We start from the raw sequence: 16,685 nt of genomic DNA, 5'->3' as shown, positions 1-16,685 counted from the left end.
TAAAACGGTGAAAGCTTTAAATTTACCAGTCACGTTAATGGGGATGACACATGAGTTGATGACTTGGGAACTGTTTTTCATTCTTTCCTCTGGGGTGGGCAGCGGCAGGGCTTTAGACCAGTTAGTCTGCTTGTCCAGGGTGGAGGGGATATTAGGGATGGGAAACTTAGACCGGTGACCTAGAGCCACCCCGTCAGTGTCGGGGTCAGAGGGCGCAGCCTGCAACAGATGGATATTTGCATGGTTAGGTTGTTAAGGTTAGGTGGCATTACATGAGAAATGGTACGGCAGAGTTAAAAATGCTCAAACTCAGTTTCGGGAAGGGGAATGTGTACATTGAAGTCAGGGGTTACACTGGTATTGTCAAAGAGTTTATCTGAGATAGAGCTGAAGGCTAGATGCAGAGATTTGTGTTGTATTAAACTGCAGCAAAGACTGCTTACTGTCAGAGGTAAATCAATACAAAAAGCCTTCCAGGAGCTGAGCTTCATGTTGTAATGGAAATAAAAAGCATGCTTTAGAGAAAGAGAATGGAAAGCATAAGAAACATTCAAAGAATCAGTAGGTTTCATGCAAAAAAGGCACAAAAGAGAAATATAAAACATGTTAAAATCAGGAAATATTGTTATATGACCATCTGACTGTATCCAAGCTTGCAAAAATGTCAGACCAATAAAAAGTTTGGCACACACTACAGCACATGTCAGGATGAAAATTAATTCTGCTTTGAGAAACAGAGACGTCTCCTTTACTCAACAGCTACTGCACAAGACAGAAATGTGACAAACCGTGTAAACAGTTATTTCCAGTCACAACAGGCGGCTTTGGAAACTCTTAGCTCATGATCCAACAATCTGTGGCACCTAAAGTCCTCTCCTGCATAATAACGAGGCTCCGGAAATATTTGAGAGGAAATACTTTGCGGCAGCATTCCTCTGAACAGCAGCTTCAGTATCAATCACAGCACCGTCCTCCCCTCTCTGACTCCTCTGTAACTCCACATCCATGGGCCTCCTCAAGACTTTCAGACTTAAATACTGTACATCCCCTGTTACTTATACCTCCGTGCTAAATGACTTTAGGCTGTTAAGTTCTTACCTTGAGATTCCTACAGAAAGCCACATGTGAAACTGGGAGTGATTCTCGGGCTGAACTGGTTCCCACCTCCGAAACCCCGAAAACCTCCCACCCCCATTTAAAGCCAGCTCTGGAGCCTTTGTGCTCTCTGTTCCCAGCAGACCAATGAGACCCTGACAAAACCCCGGCCACAAAAGAAACCGGTTTCCTTGGAAACTTCTCCCAACTAGTAGGGGAAAGAAATCAAAAGAAAAGCATTTACAGCTGATTTGTTTTAGGAACAGAAGGGCAGTTTTAGGAGTGTTTTAGAGTGAGTGAGAGGAAGGATGAGCGAGACGAAAGAGTGAAAGAAAGGGAAGAAGAGTGGACACGTACAGGATGAGAGAAAAAAAAAGGAGTGGCAGTGTTTGGTGTTTGCCCCTGTCCTCGGCCTCATTTCTTTCTCACGGCGGGCATCGGGCACGATATATATTTGGTGAAAAAAAACAGCACATAGAGAGACAAACATGAGGCTTTCAGCTCTCTCAGGGATGGGTGCAGCGAGGAGACCGCAGCACAGAGGGATCATGGGTAATCACAGGCGCAAGCTTCCAGAAGTCGACCCTATCATTAGAGAAACCCTGGCTGCTGGGCGGCTGTGACTGTGGCCCTCACACACACATTCCTCACATACTGCGCCCTCAGAGCTCGGCCCTTCACGTGAACTCCAACAACAACTGTCTGAGCGCGTAGCTGTGTGCCGTGTCAGCGTGGATGAGAGCTCTAAAGTGGTGCTCTCCTTCAGTTTCACAACAGAAGCATGCGGGAGAAGGGTGATACTGCTGCTGGAGAAGAGCTGCATTAAGTGGGCATGCATTTCAAAAGAGATTCATTATGTAAATTAGAGGGAGTCAAACAAACACAAACAGGTAAGGAGTTGTGAAATGAAGTGTTAGAAGGAGCACACGGGAGGCAGGAGGGATGGACGGAGGGACCACTACCTTTCTGCTCCAGGGAGAGAAGCGGCAACATTCGGTAGGGGAGGAGGAGCGGGTGGATTCGAACTGAATTGCAAGGCAAAAACAATAAAAGGACAAAAAAAAACACAAATGACAGAAATGAACAGATATTCAACATAAACAAACACATGGACAAAAACACAACAATACGATGCTGGAGTATCAACAACACTGGGGTAAACTGAGTCGGCAGGTTGATGAGCTGAAAAATAAAAACTACTTTCCTGAACGATTTATGCAACATTTATTCTCGAGGTGATGAGACGTAAATATAAATTCAGGACTGTCAAATGAAACTGAAACAAACATGCTCTGCAGACCATATGAAACACATTAAAAACACGTTCCTCTTCCCTCTTTACCTGTGTTTGTGCTAACTGAGTTGTTGCATCTCTAACAAGTCTCTCTGGCTGCTTGGAGGGAGAAAATGTGCATTTCTCACTTCAAAAATACAAAAAACATCTGTGCACAGCAAGTACATCATTCATCTCCATCAAATGAAAAAGGAAATCAACACTTGAAAAACAAAACTGCAAATACCATTAAAAAAAGAAATATTAAAAGTGCTGAATGACTTTCAGCGCTTTTCTTTTTCATGCTTGATTGGCTAAATAAAGATATAATCAAAGGACGAACTATGCAAAATGTTATGATAAATAATTTGATATATTAAAATGATGATTAAAGTCCTTTATGTTTTTCTTCTTGTTTTTCTTCTTCTGCTTTAGTGGGCAGAATGATGTATGTGCAGAGTTTGACATCATTCACACCTGTCAACCTTTTTAATGTATCGACTGGGTCCTTACTTCCTAAAAGTCAGATTTAAATGTACAACATGTGCAAGAAGAAACGCTGCTAGGCTCTAAAGAGAGTATAACATCAGTCGACTCACCGATGTCAGATTTATGCCTCTCTTGTCTTGCCCCTGGACGATGTGTGGGGAGGGGTACATGGGCATCGGGGGCACCGCCGAGATCACGATGGTTACTCTCCGCTCCCTGTTGCCTGATCGTCTCCGCTGCTGGTCTGCAACAAGAATAAATAAAAATCTGATTTAAAGGGCAAAGGATGGAACGTTTGCAGCATCTTCTTAAAGGACAGGTCTACAAATCTTTCCTAAAGCAATACCCACATGCCCATAGGTACACTGACAGACTTATAGGTGGCTGACATTGTTTCTCCTGTTCATACTGGCTGTGAGGAGATCCTTTTCCAACATCATTCCAATTTTTGTCTAAAAAAAAACCTGTGAGTTTGAAAGATACAAACTTGATTTGTATAATGCAAACTCACATTAACTTAGAAGGACCACAAGGACTGTGGATTTCATCACCCATCACTTTACTTTAGTGAGGGATTGCTTCACGGCCAACACGGACAAGAGGAACAATTACAGAGACAGAGTTGAAAAATCCTTCAACCACAGACTGGAGGAACAAGGAAACCCAGCGTATAAATAAAGAGGGTGGACACAGTGAAATACAAAGCAGTAAAAACAATGGGCCCACAATGAATACTGCCTTTGTGGAGATTATTATGATTCAACTTAGTTAGCAGCATTATAGTGGCTTGCAATAAGTGTTCCTGTTAATTTGTCCACTCATGGGGATTGACAAAAGAATTCCCATACAAAGCAATCAACAGCAACCACACAAACCTAAATAGCTACCAGATAATAAAGAACTCTTGTGTGACACAGGAACAATACAATAAAAACATTATGAGCTCCACAATAACAGGATTGGTTAGAATATTATTGTGTTCAACCCTGTCTCCTTCACAGATTATGTCATCTAATGGCTTATATACTATCCTCTACTGCTCTTGCAAACAGGATGTAGTTACAAATTATTTCCACTAGAGGGCAGAACAACCCCAGAATGACAATGTTACAGGGTACTAAGACCAAGATGCAGGTCTTTGTGGTGGGAAACAGGTATCCTAGAGGGGACTTTTCAGATAAAATAGGTAAAACACCCAAAAAATGTTTTTTAATGACATGTCAAATAAAAGTGTAGAGCACATGAATTAGGGAGGACAGAGAGGGAATGAAAGCCAACTTTGTGGCAGCTGCTTGGCTTTACTTCTGCGTTGTGGTCTCACTGAGTGTCAGAGGGGCCTCACCTTGGTGCAGGGCCCACAGGCTGAGGTTGGCTTGCCTGTGGAGCTCTTCTACACATGCTGGCCGTGTGGAGGGGTGGAAAACGTTCCTCTGCTGGTGCCAGGGAGCTTGGTAATGTGCTGTCAGCTTACTCTCCACATCCAGGTTAGACACCGCTGTCAGAGAGAGAGACGGACGGAAGTTATTGGACTGAATTCTGGTTACAAACAACACAAAAACAGTGACAACATACACAGGGTTGCTGCAATACGACTCATCAACATCCAGGAGAGTATTTACATTTGAACCCTAATTTATTTTCTTTTAAATCTTTAGTGACAACTGTTAACTACCAAAAACATCTTTTTACTAGGGCTAGAATCTATTATTGGCAAGAATCTAGCAATACAATACATATCAGGATAGAGGGGTTACGGTTCAATAATTAGAGCAGCAAAATATTGAGATACTGTAAGCAAGGCGGATATATTTGTGATTTTAGTTAAAAATAAAAATTTAGAAAAATTGTACCATATGCATAAAATCTGAGTACTTTTTCATATACAGTCGGAACAGTGGGATCTGCATTTGGGTATTTATCACCGTCCATACAATCTATGGACACAAATCATATACAGTGTTTTGAGAATGAACACAATATCACAAAATTAAAAATATATCGATAATTTCTCACACGCCTACTTTTTACAGCCATATTTAAACTCAGGATACTGCATTTTAAGCACTTTGGAGATCTTCTGATTGAAAAGGGCATTATAAATAAAATGTATATTATTATTATGATGGCTTGAGGCTTGTTGCTAATATAATGAGCTTCTGTTCAGCCAGGGAAAGCATTCTCAGTCTTTAACATCTTGCCTGATAAATGAGGTACAGCACATCTCACTGGATCAACTGCAAATACGGTGCATGCCAACAGATGTAATGGAAAAGTAAAAGTGTCTTTCATCACAAAGGGCAGCCTGCTGAGCGCCACGGGTTCTGCTTAGGAAGCCTTTAAATTTCCACTCTGGCATTTTTGTGGCGATACACTGGCTACGATCATTAAGGTGAACTCCACAGTCTCAGACAAACGTAGCTAATGAGCTTTCCATTACAGCGACAACGTGCCATGAGAGCGGCTGAGCTTTAAAATGTGGACATGAAATAGCAGCCTCACATTAGAGCCGCAGCCTGAGAGCCAAAAGCAGGATAACCAGAGCCGATGTAAGCAGGACAATAGCCTGTTTACTAATGCAATGCTATTACCTGCAGCCAAACAATAGGTATTAATGCAACCTGATACTGTGACTTTCATCCTCGAAACATTGACCAGTACCTGGACTAATCTCACTGCCCCCCCTCACAGCTCCTCAGGTTACTGAGGAGGAGACTCTCAAATTACGCATAAGACACGGAGGGGCTGGAGAGGGGGAAATGGTCGAATCGATGCAGTTGTTTCTGCTAATGCTTGTTTGGATGTTGACTGCTTGCAATGTAAGGAGAAGTGATTGAAACAGCAATTGGTGTGTGTCTGCAATAAATAAAGACAAACAAGTAAAGAATGATCAATAATCATGTCCCTGTCGACAAGTGAAACACCTCCCCCTCCCCAAAAACAAAAGAATCTCTTCCTTTGTGTCTGTCTCTCTCTCTCCTCTCAACACACACTCTCTCTCTCTCCTCTCTCTCTCTCACACACACAATCTCTTTGCACTCTTGTCTCTTATAACTTTCGGAACAAGGCAGACCAAACAAGGTCAAAATCGTTGCTGGAATACAGCATCACACATTTATCAGACCAGATTTACCCAACGGCTTTTAGAAATAGAAATGACAGCATACAATAACAGTATAGTCACACAATAAACAGCATAAAATCTGAGACGTGAGATAACATCTTACACATGTGAAGCAGAATCCAAAGAAAATCTAAAGGGTTAACACTCCAAACTCCAGACACAAACACATCTGTCAGTCTTCCCCTACCTGGCGGACATTTCTGGGCTTGTCCTTGACCTGGCGGTCTGCTAGAAGGCAGTTTTGGCTGCTAAGTTTGCTTTGTAGTTCAGCCAGAAGCTAACTTTGGTCTGTTTCACTCAAAAAAGATGTAGTTCAACTGCTGATCACAGCTACCAAAGGTCAGGAAGACTGAGTGCAGCATCAGAAGCTCAGCCTGCTGCTTATCACACTGATCCATTGGTAAAGTGATTTTCTAGCAGCCCGACGGCTGTGAATTCTCTGACAAGTCCTTTTCAAGAAGCATGGTGCCATGCATGCAATCCCCAGGAGAGGCAGCGTGTTTGTCTGTTACCCAGAGACAACTTGAGGTTTTCCATAAAACACCCCAGAGTGATCTAAAAGCCCTCTGTGGTGACCCTGTTGACCTGAAAACAAGCTCTGTGTTCTGTCTGCTGCTCAGCTGTAGATGCTGGAGGTGAACTCCTCAGAGTAGATCTATGTGTGTAGCAGCGCTGCTTTCCTGGCTGCTTCATAATGAAACTGTTTTACTACAGCCGGGGTTCTTAATAGGGCTGGGCAACAATTCCATCTTCATGTTTATTGATTTTCTGTGGAATCGATTTGTAATTATATGATCATATCATCATTAAATGTACTACAAGGTTTTTTTAACTGGTTATGAAACAGACTCAATGTAATACTGATGCCTCTAAATGAGCTACGCAAACAAAGACCATCAGCAAGAAGACTGGCTATTTCTATTTGGTTATTCCTAATGCCCGTCACCCTGTCGGATTCTGTCAGATTCCCCTTGAAATCAATGAAACTAAGTTGTAGAAACACTACCGCTTTTGACCACAGGGGCCGCCAGAATCAACACAAAATGAAAGTTCCTTGTTGTTGCTTTAACTTTTTCAAAAATATTTCAAGATTTATCTATTTGTTATTATAATGTTTGTTTTAGGTAGAGTTACATAAAGTAAGAAGACATTTTTGAGGTGTTAGCAGGCATAATTCTGGACAGAGCCAAGCTAACTGTTTCCCCCTGCTTCCAGTCTTTACGCTAAGCTAAGTTTAGCTATCAGTCTCCTGGCTATAGCTGCAGAATTAGCTCCCAGACAGAATCTCTTCATCTAAATCTAAGCAAGAAAGCGAATTACATTTTTTTCCCTTTTTATTATTGTTACACATGCTAATAAATGATCCAAATTCAATCTTATATTCTGACTTTGTTCCATCTGCGCAGGGAATACGATGAAAAATAGCCTCTTGGCTAACTGGTGCATTTATGGCAAAAAAAATAAATGACAGTGGTATCAATCTTGTCATTGAACTCTTGGTAAGGAAGCGAATAACCACATTTCCCAAAACGTCAAACTACTGGTATTACTTTAATATTGTATATTGTTAACATATATTATCTTTGTGTACATTCTCCATGTCTGTAACACCATTCTTCCAAAAGATATATGAGATCTGGTGTCTATAGCATATGATTCACATCCTTTCACATATTCACATATGTGTGTAGCAATTAACTATGCAACACAATATTTCCAACTTGAAACAGCACGGCAAATTGTGATGCATTCCTGCAGTCAGCTGTGGCGAGATAAGTGAGTAACCAGTGACGTGTTTGTCATCCTCTCCCCTCCCTGCCTCCCTGCTGAGACATGAACTGTTGACACCCGCAGCGTCTCCAGCAAACTAAAAACCCATTTGACAACAATAACAACAACTAGGACACAGACTGTGCTCTCAGAGTTTGACTCCATTTAACTTTCCCTGTTTTTGTCTTCCTCCAGCTTAAAGACACATCAGTACTTCCTTTCACGTTGCTCAGTGAAATCTATGATTTTTAGTTCAGAGAGTGTGCGTGAGAGGCCTTTATTGTGGTTTTCATGGAGACATGAGGTCCATATGGGGAAACCCTTTAATGGGAGAGCCGTGGTCAGCTGTTACCCCAAACAGGGCCAAAGAAAACACATCAGCCTTCAGTCATCCCATTGACCTCTTGGCAGTTTTCTGTTTCTCTCACATCCAGGCTGAGTGATCTTCAACATGGCGGCACTGAGCCAAATGAGCCACATGGCATCAGGTGAGAAGAAAAACAAGACCTTTAACAAAACCTCTAACATAGTCTTTATCCTTCTTCTTCCTTACCCGTTTTAACTAAGAATCATCTTGTGAACTTCCTCGGAAAGGTGAAATCAAGCAGTATATCATCTGCCCCCTGACACAGCCTATCAATCTCTCCTCCTCCTCTTGATCTGCAGCGTGATCATCCTCCAATAACCTCACTGCTATCACCCTGCCAGCAGGCCTGCAGGCCAGGAGAAGGGGGGATGAAAGCCTGCATCTTCAGACTGCCTCTGCCTTGTAATTTACTCAGCATTGGCCCAGACAGGAGCCTAGCCAACCCCCTTACACCCACACTCACACTCTCACACACCTACAATTTGCCAATGGCCTGGGAAAACAGAGCCGCAGATGTCCATCATTAGGTCACACTCAGATAACAAACACTTTTCTCAGAGCTTCATCGAGCAGGAAGACATGTGAGCGTGGATTGTGCTCAGTCAGCTCTGTGTATTTGATGTGAGTAAATTTAAGAAGGTTTGCACAAAAAATGCAACAAATATGTTTCTTTTCATTAAGAAGGAACAAAAATCTGATGTTTTGGCCCTGAACTTTCCTACTGAACAGACAATGCAGCAACAACTGGGTGTCATAGCATGTAGGGCTTACCTACAGTTGGTTTGTGTTCACACTCTGTAACAAGAGCTTAAGCTAACCAAGCAAAACAACTGAGTCAGTGCCTCCAACGCAAGCTGAGGAGAAGAACACTTTCATCTCATCATCTCTTACATCTTGTTACAACGCTCAAACAAAGTGCAGACATGTTTGTCTAACCACTGTGGTCGGGGTGGCAAGTTATGCATGCAGAGCAAAATGAAATGGGAGGTACATGCAGCTCAATTAAAGCCCCAGTAAATTATACAGTACCTTGGGATGTGAGTGCAAGACAGCATCCTAGAGCCATGACAGAGCTGTGTGGTTTTAACTCTGAGCGTCAGCGAGACATTAAATCAGTCAGTGTGTCTCCCTCAGTCACCTCAACACAAACCCTGTGTCCCTCATGTCTTTACGGCAACGTCCCTCGGCTCTACTGCCACACTGACCTACAGCTCCACTGGAACATCTGCTCACACTCCTCCCCCATGTCCCCTTCCCCACCCAGCGCTGGGTACAGATGGTCCAGCCAGGCCCCAACTTGGGCTACCACTAATCTGTTTATGGTGTGCTACAGGAGAGTAGGAGTGTTAATCCACACCCGCTGAAACAACACTGACCGCTCAAACCACAATGGAGGATCATGGAGGGTGTAGAGGAATGCCAAAGGATGCACAGAATGCTGGATACTTGAATCCATAACTCCAATATTATTGTGTTTAAGTCCTAGTGTGCTATTGTCATTTAATTTTTGGGTGCTGCATATTAAAGACGATCAAAGAGCAAGTAAACAAAACACTCAATGGACTAAATCTAAAAGCATAATTTCACATTAACATGTAAATACATTTCAGTACACACTGCAGTGCAACAGAAAAAATGAACAAATAAATGCTGCTCACCTGAATCGGGCAAGAAACACCATGTATATAGATACTCATCAAAATGTTAGGAGATTAACTGCATCAAATCCTATTGCCAAAAATCAAAGACCTGAACTCTGCTTGCTGTCACTGAAGACAACCTGGCTCATTAAAGAAAACACAATGCTGCTGAGTGTCGGCGGTCAGCTGCTGGAGAAGGTCCCCTCTGAGGTCTGATTAGTAAAACACAAAGAGTAGAGTCCCACTGCCAGTATGCACAAAATAATACCCGTCTCCCCGGTAATCCGCTCTGAGCCCACATCCTCCCAGCTGATGGTGATGTTGCTGCTGGTGGCAGCAGGTGGGGCACAAGATTGTTTATATTATGCTGAGATGCTCTGCTGAAAGAAACCCCGAATGGAGCAACTGCAACAACTTTGAGTTCTAAGTTGAAATGAGCGAGAACAAACTGGAATATTGTGTTGCACAAAATTGTGTTTAATCTAAATTTTGTTTCTATCTGACAAAAAAATAACATGATACCTTATTGATACAATGAGAGATTCATTTCAGCCGGTCTGGATCCTACATTTCCCATAATGCATCCAGTAGCATCATCTGGTTTGACCCACTCTTCGCTCTTCCAAAATGCACTGTGTGACAGTTATCATCTGTTCAAAACACAGCGTGCTGTATGGCTGTATATAGATATGTGGATTAAATGAAGACTTTGCATCAATGATTTCTGGTAAAACTCGACTTTCTCAAGGAATTGTTTCAGCCTACACACAATCTTCTTACTAAACTGCAACACTAACCTCAATAGTAATCAATTTGCAAAAGATGATTAAAATGCAACTATTAATCACATTTGTAATCACAGCAAAAAATAGTAGTTTCCTTTGTGATCATTACCAAAACCTCTGGACCAAAAAATGCTGATTGTGTTCACTTTGTCAGTGTGTGTACTTTTTTCAAACGGGCTCTCCATCACCTCACCTGGAGCTTTGATGTGGGACAGCAGGTGGGCCCAGTGACCTCTGCTTGGAATGTGATGCTGGGAACCAGGAGGCCTACAGGGGGGCTAAATGAGCCATTGTTGCAGGCTGATGCCACTCTCAGCTGCCTGCAGGTACCACAGCAAAGGGCTGCTAAGCTGTAATCAAACCACTGGTTGGCTTCCTGAAGTGCTTTACTGTTCCCCAACCCCAGTCATTTAAATACCTGGTTGAGAAGTGAAAAATACCCTCCCCCCATTATAACAGCCAGCTCTATTTATAGTCCTGTAAACTGTGTCTATTTCATTTATTCTTTAATTCAACACAGTAAACTTGTGTGAGAAGATGACATCAGCGCAGCAGGAAGAGTGTGTGTATCGGTGTGAGGAATTGCTCTTGTTTAATTGCAGTGCTCTAAAGTCTACTTGTATTTCCTGACTTGAGGTCACAACATCAGCACGCGTTGGCAGGGCCGCAAGCCCACACACGAAAACCCGTCTGGTGGTGAAATTAAATCATACTTCTGCTTGAGGAGACGCCGCTTTACGCTCAGATTCTGGATCAGCGCCCGGACCGCCAAACTGTCTGTGTGCTTGTGGGAGGAAGGAGTGGGGGAATCCCATCAGATATCACAGTTTTCCATTATAAAGGATAATAAACAAATGCATTACATCTCAATAAACACTATGTTTTCCCGTTGGCAAATAATAAGATAGACTTAGGCTTGTAACACTATTGATATACAGTACAGTATTTGAACCGTAACATGGAAATGTATCAACACACAGGCCTCCATACTAACAGCGAGACAAAAAGCATATTTCAGCAAGAGGATAAAGAACTCAAACCCACATCACTAAGAACCTCAAAGCTTCACTCCTGTGACACACTCCCTAACAGAGCTATAACATTTCTAATGTTTATCCATTTCCTAAACACACACATGGCGCTTAAACAACTCTGACTAAGAATTATTTTGGATAATATCTGAAACCACGCACATGGGACATTTCCTGACACTGAAATCCTCCTGGAGATCACCAAAAGCTGTAGAAGAAGAGCTGTGTGTTCGACTGAGGCCTGTTTTCTCAGCTGCTTCATATTACCACTACAAAGTCCAACAGCAGGCTGTGGTGACTTTGAAATACTTTCCATTTTGAAACCTCCAGAGTGGTACATATTGCAGGGTCGGCACGATGCCAGACGAGGAGATCTCTCACTCTGCCAAGAGAGAGAGTGAGAGTGTCCAGATTCTGGAGGTTTAGGAAAGGAGAAGGATGTGTTAAGCGACGGTTAAAATGTCTGACATGCTCGGAAACATTTCCTTTGTGAAGATTTAACAGCACATGGGAAGTTCATAAGAGTGTGTGGTGTGTGTTTTATAGCACAGTAATGAGCGGGCAATTTTGTTATAGCGTCAGAACACATTTATGTGACATTAACATGGTCATGTTTCTGAGCAAAGGACAAGCGTTTGTACATATGATAAATAGGATTGGGGACAAAGGGTGGTTTGGAGGAACAAAAAGTGAAAGCAGATTTGGAAAGTAAAGCATACGAACATAAACCTACTGGTGCCTGATTCACAACATATTTAAAGCTGCAATAATTATTATTTTTATATTAATAATAAATCTAATTACTATGCTTAAATTTTAAAGGAGGTGTTCATAGTGACCAACCCACAAATGATCATTTCCAACTTCAGTTCCCTTCAGCTCTAGAGAGTATCTTAGTGTCTTTCGGCTCGTTGTTTTGGTTTAACTGTTTCTAGTGAAAAATCTCTGACAAACTTATTCAATGCTACCTGACTGGCACCAAATGGTAGAGAGATTAAGTTAGTAGCAACTGGCTGCTGAACAACAGTGGAGCATTTAGCGGCTAAAGAGCCAGGTATTTCCCTCAGGAGTTTGTGGGAAATAACAGAGCTAAAAGAGAGTGTGTCCACACACACAACTCCTAATTAATGCTGATGTTGCTCTCTGTCTACTGGATGTGTAAATAGGTACATGTTAGCTAACACATTCACCACAGCAACTTTATGAGGTCATAATATGTCAATGTTGTGTTCACAGCTCGTTTCACTGCCCTCTAGGGACCATAATATCAATTATTGCTCCTTAGAAAGCGATTACAAAAAATAATTGCTATAATCTAATAATTGCAAGATTATGTCCATACACTACTAACTACAGTTCTGACAGCAGTTGAAACAACTTTTACTGTGATATTTATTTATTCCCTCATTAAATGTCAGAAAATGATGAAAGACAGTTTGTGTGACTGTTATAGACGACTATATGAACCACAAGATATTCACATTGCAGAAGGTGAAATCAGAGAATTTCTTCTCAATAAATGACTCAAAACGATTGATTGACCAATCGTTTCAGCTCTACAAGCAGTTAACAGCAGAACGAAGCAGCGCAGGATCAGCCTCCCGCATTCAGGGAGGATGAAGTTCTTTTTTGCAGTTGCGCAACGCAATTAATTATAAGTCACGCTGAACAGCTCAAACGGGAAAAGTGGAGTTTCCACTGTAATTCCCAGTTTACTGTAACCAAATCTTGATTTGCATTTATCAGCCGGGTGAAAACAACAAAACAAAAAATGAAATCAACTGGAGTTTACTGTAATCAGATCTAGAAAGACATTTCATACCCACTTCACTTCTAAATAAACTCTCTGCTGTCGGTCAGTACTGCACATGTTTATCACCCTGTCCACTCAACACAATCTGACCTCTTGTTTACCAGCACCCACTCTTTGACTCACAGCTGCTGAGCAATAATAAAGCAAAGCCATGGCATGACAAAAACTGTGAATGAGAGCAACACCAAGCTCACGGGGACGGTCATTTCATTTTTCTGTCCTTTTACGTGTGCACTCAGCGGGTCAGCAGGGGTCAGGGCCCGCATTCAGCAACCTTTTACCTTTTGACCTCTAGACACCTCATTATTAGGTCTGCACACAGACTGGGAGGTCAGCTCACATCAGTAAACACTGAAGTAAATCACCAGCTCATTCACTCCACTTGCCCTCTCATCTATCACAGTAAATGCTACAGCCTTTTTTAATGCTATTTTTAATGCTATTTAATGCATTAATGCCTTTTAATGCTATAAAAACAACCCCTCCTCTTGTTTTTTTTTTTTTGTTTTTTTACATTTTGGTGATAATAACTGCCTGTTTATGATGACTAAAAACAATGCTTTTTTGTAATTATTGCCCTCAAAAATGTACTAGCAGAAAAAAATCCTCCCTGACATTAATAATCACCAGAAAAGCAGCTCTTTAGGGTTGTTAACGCAGCACATATAGGAAAAACAGAACAAAAAAATTTAACAAAAAAAAGAAAAGAAAGAAACAGCCTATCCTCCTAAGTACACTTAAAATTCCTTCACCCCTTAAATCAGCACGGAGTTCATTTTACAGCTCTGTCCTCCTGATCCGCTATAGGCCTCCAGGAGGCTGCAGCACACCCTCTCATATCACATCATTTAACGGTCTTTGAGGTCACAGCTGACTCCTATTGGGCTGTAATGGCTCTCCCGCTGAGCTTGGCCCGGGTCCCTGTTTTCGCTAGACCTTTGAAGTACTCGCACACACTTACGCCCAGCCTCAGCAGAGAAGGAAGGGGTGTGTCTGGGCTGGTCCCTGCTGAAAAGGCTCTCCGGGTTTCCGTACCCTCCAGGTACACCTGGCCTATTAGTCTCACAAATGAAAATGCGAGCCCTTTGACCTCCTGCTTTTGTTCAGTCTGCACTCCCATATCACAGGCATCTCAAGCAAGGCGGGAACTGCTGGTAGGAGTGTAAAAAAGAGAGAGAGAGTTCCTGGCTTTACTGGAAGTAAGGGTAGTGTTAACCACGAGGCAGAATCTAATGAAAAACCTTGAAGTCAGAACAAGGGGAGAAGTAATTTGAGCAGCCTTCGCATGGTCAGATCTGTCAACATGACCCCAAGTGCTTACGGGAATATGGCTGCACTTAAAAAGGTGAAACAAAAGTGTTTTCTCTGTGGCCAGACAGGATGAGCGGCCCAGGAGTGAATTTACCTTTCCATTCGGTACAAAGCCAAGAAAAATAAGAAAAGAACAGCAAAGGGGATTAATCTTTCATCAGCCTGTTTCTCTGCCAGACCAACACGCTTCATAGAGCTTTCTGTTCCTGCATGTCACTCGAATAATACAGTGTGCATCATGTTGGCTCTATAATGCAAACATTATGTAATTTCAAAACAACACCATGTGCATGACACAACACAGGACATGGAGATGTATTTGATTTCATGCCTGTTTTTTCATCAGACGAATAAATTAAAGCACATTTAAATGCTTATATAAAAGAAAATAGTGTATGAGTGATTGTTGTTAGAGAAATGAAAAGAAATAAATTCACAATCACAAACTAGGGACATGTGGACATTCCCTCGCTGGCAGCAGTGAAAGTGTAGAAGCACAGGTGTTACTGGCTCTACTCTATTTATAATATTTATAGTAAGTGACAGTGAGCCAGCGTGCACAATACCATGAGCCTGAAACTGAAGCAGCTGAATGGAATTCAGCCGTCATTCATTTTATTATTTCCGCCTGTGCTTTTCCTACAGTGACATGCCGAAAAGTTAATGTAGACACACCTTATCTCGCTATCAATGTAGTTAGTAGATGACGGGTTAAACAGCTGCCTCATTCATTGCACAGGTGGTATTTAAAGTGTGAGGTTGCACTAAGACCAATAATAAGACTAATAATATAGTTTATAATATTCAAGCATTTATGCAGACATTAGCAGAGGTGCTGTATGTCTCAGGATCCAATAAATATATCATTTCGCTAAGCCTCTGTCTAGCACATAGATAGAATAGCATACTGCAGAAATTAAAGTTGTCTCTGTTTTGGCCACATGAGGGTGGGGCGGGGACATGAATAAAAGGCCTGTCTGTGCTAACACATTTTCAGACGTCATTCAAAGCAGTGCTGACTGACCGACTGACCTGACTTTGAGGTACACCCACCGTATTGTGCTTGCCATCATCAACCTCGTAAACAAAAACCAGCTCTCCACAGCAGAAGCACGTCCAGTGTTTAGTGCAGCCGCTCATTCATCAACTTGTTATTCAGCGTGTGGCAGGCTGAGGGGTCAGAGGGTAAAAGTCTGTATGGCACTCCTGTCTCGGGTCACAAACAGAGCCACAGAGGTTACGGAAACAGTTAACCGACTGAGTTACCAGGGAACAAACGTGTACATGTGTGTAAATGCGGGTGTGCAGGTGTAAGTGCAGAGTATCACGGTGAGGAGAAACCTCACACATTTGGACAATGGCTTTGTAACCTGGCTCAAGGTACACACGAATATGCAGACTGTTATATAAGTGTCTGAGCAGCCTAATCGCAGAAGGTTTTCTCCACACAGTTTCCTGTGTAAACACTGGGCTGTGTGAGCCTCAGACTCTGGTTTCACCCGTTTACTGGCATCACTCACCGCTCACATGGAGCACAATAAGCAGAACAGACAGACTGTGAAGGGAGAGAAACACAACGAGGGGAAAAAGGAAACCCAGAACGCAGACATGGGGGAAGGTGTGGTTTGGAAAGAGACAACGAGGGCAGAATTTGCGCCGGACGATTGCAATGGAAACCTCTTTTTAACTGACAAATATGGTCAGACTGAGGTCAGCTTCAACGGCCAGTGACCTGTGTGTGTCTGTGGGAAAGTCATTAGGAGGGAGTGGCATCAGGCTGCGCTGGCAGGGCCGAGCTGAGCTGAGCCTTGGCCATCCCTCACATATCTCTGCCTGATGGGATTCAGCTCAGAGAGAGAATAAACCGAAGGCCTGGTTGGTTCAACACAAACCAATAGCTGGCAGGGAGAAAGCCCAGCAACCCTTTGAGTGGAAACAATGGAGAGGATCAGGCCATACCAGTTCCTGGTGGCTTCCAACACCACACCCA

General features: G+C 42.5%; 1 protein-coding gene across 1 annotated transcript in view; it reads right to left on the bottom strand.

Moving 5' to 3' along the window:
• The window catches only part of nhsa (Nance-Horan syndrome a (congenital cataracts and dental anomalies)), a 55,705-nt gene that overhangs the window by 8,873 nt on the left and 30,147 nt on the right, over positions 1–16,685 (bottom strand). The window contains exons 2-5 of the mRNA XM_035653680.1: positions 4,200–4,352; positions 2,968–3,101; positions 2,058–2,120; positions 27–219 (exon numbers count right to left, since the gene is read on the bottom strand). Of these exons, the coding sequence (XP_035509573.1) occupies positions 27–219; positions 2,058–2,120; positions 2,968–3,101; positions 4,200–4,352 (543 nt within the window). The remainder of the gene's footprint in view (positions 1–26; positions 220–2,057; positions 2,121–2,967; positions 3,102–4,199; positions 4,353–16,685) is intronic.

Source organism: Morone saxatilis, unplaced genomic scaffold, assembly GCF_004916995.1.
Source record: "Morone saxatilis isolate NCDOM2014 unplaced genomic scaffold, NCSU_SB_2.0 Contig12, whole genome shotgun sequence".
NCBI lineage: Eukaryota > Metazoa > Chordata > Actinopteri > Moronidae > Morone > Morone saxatilis.
Note: the sequence above shows the minus strand (reverse complement) of the source record. Positions and strands in the feature narration are given on the sequence as shown.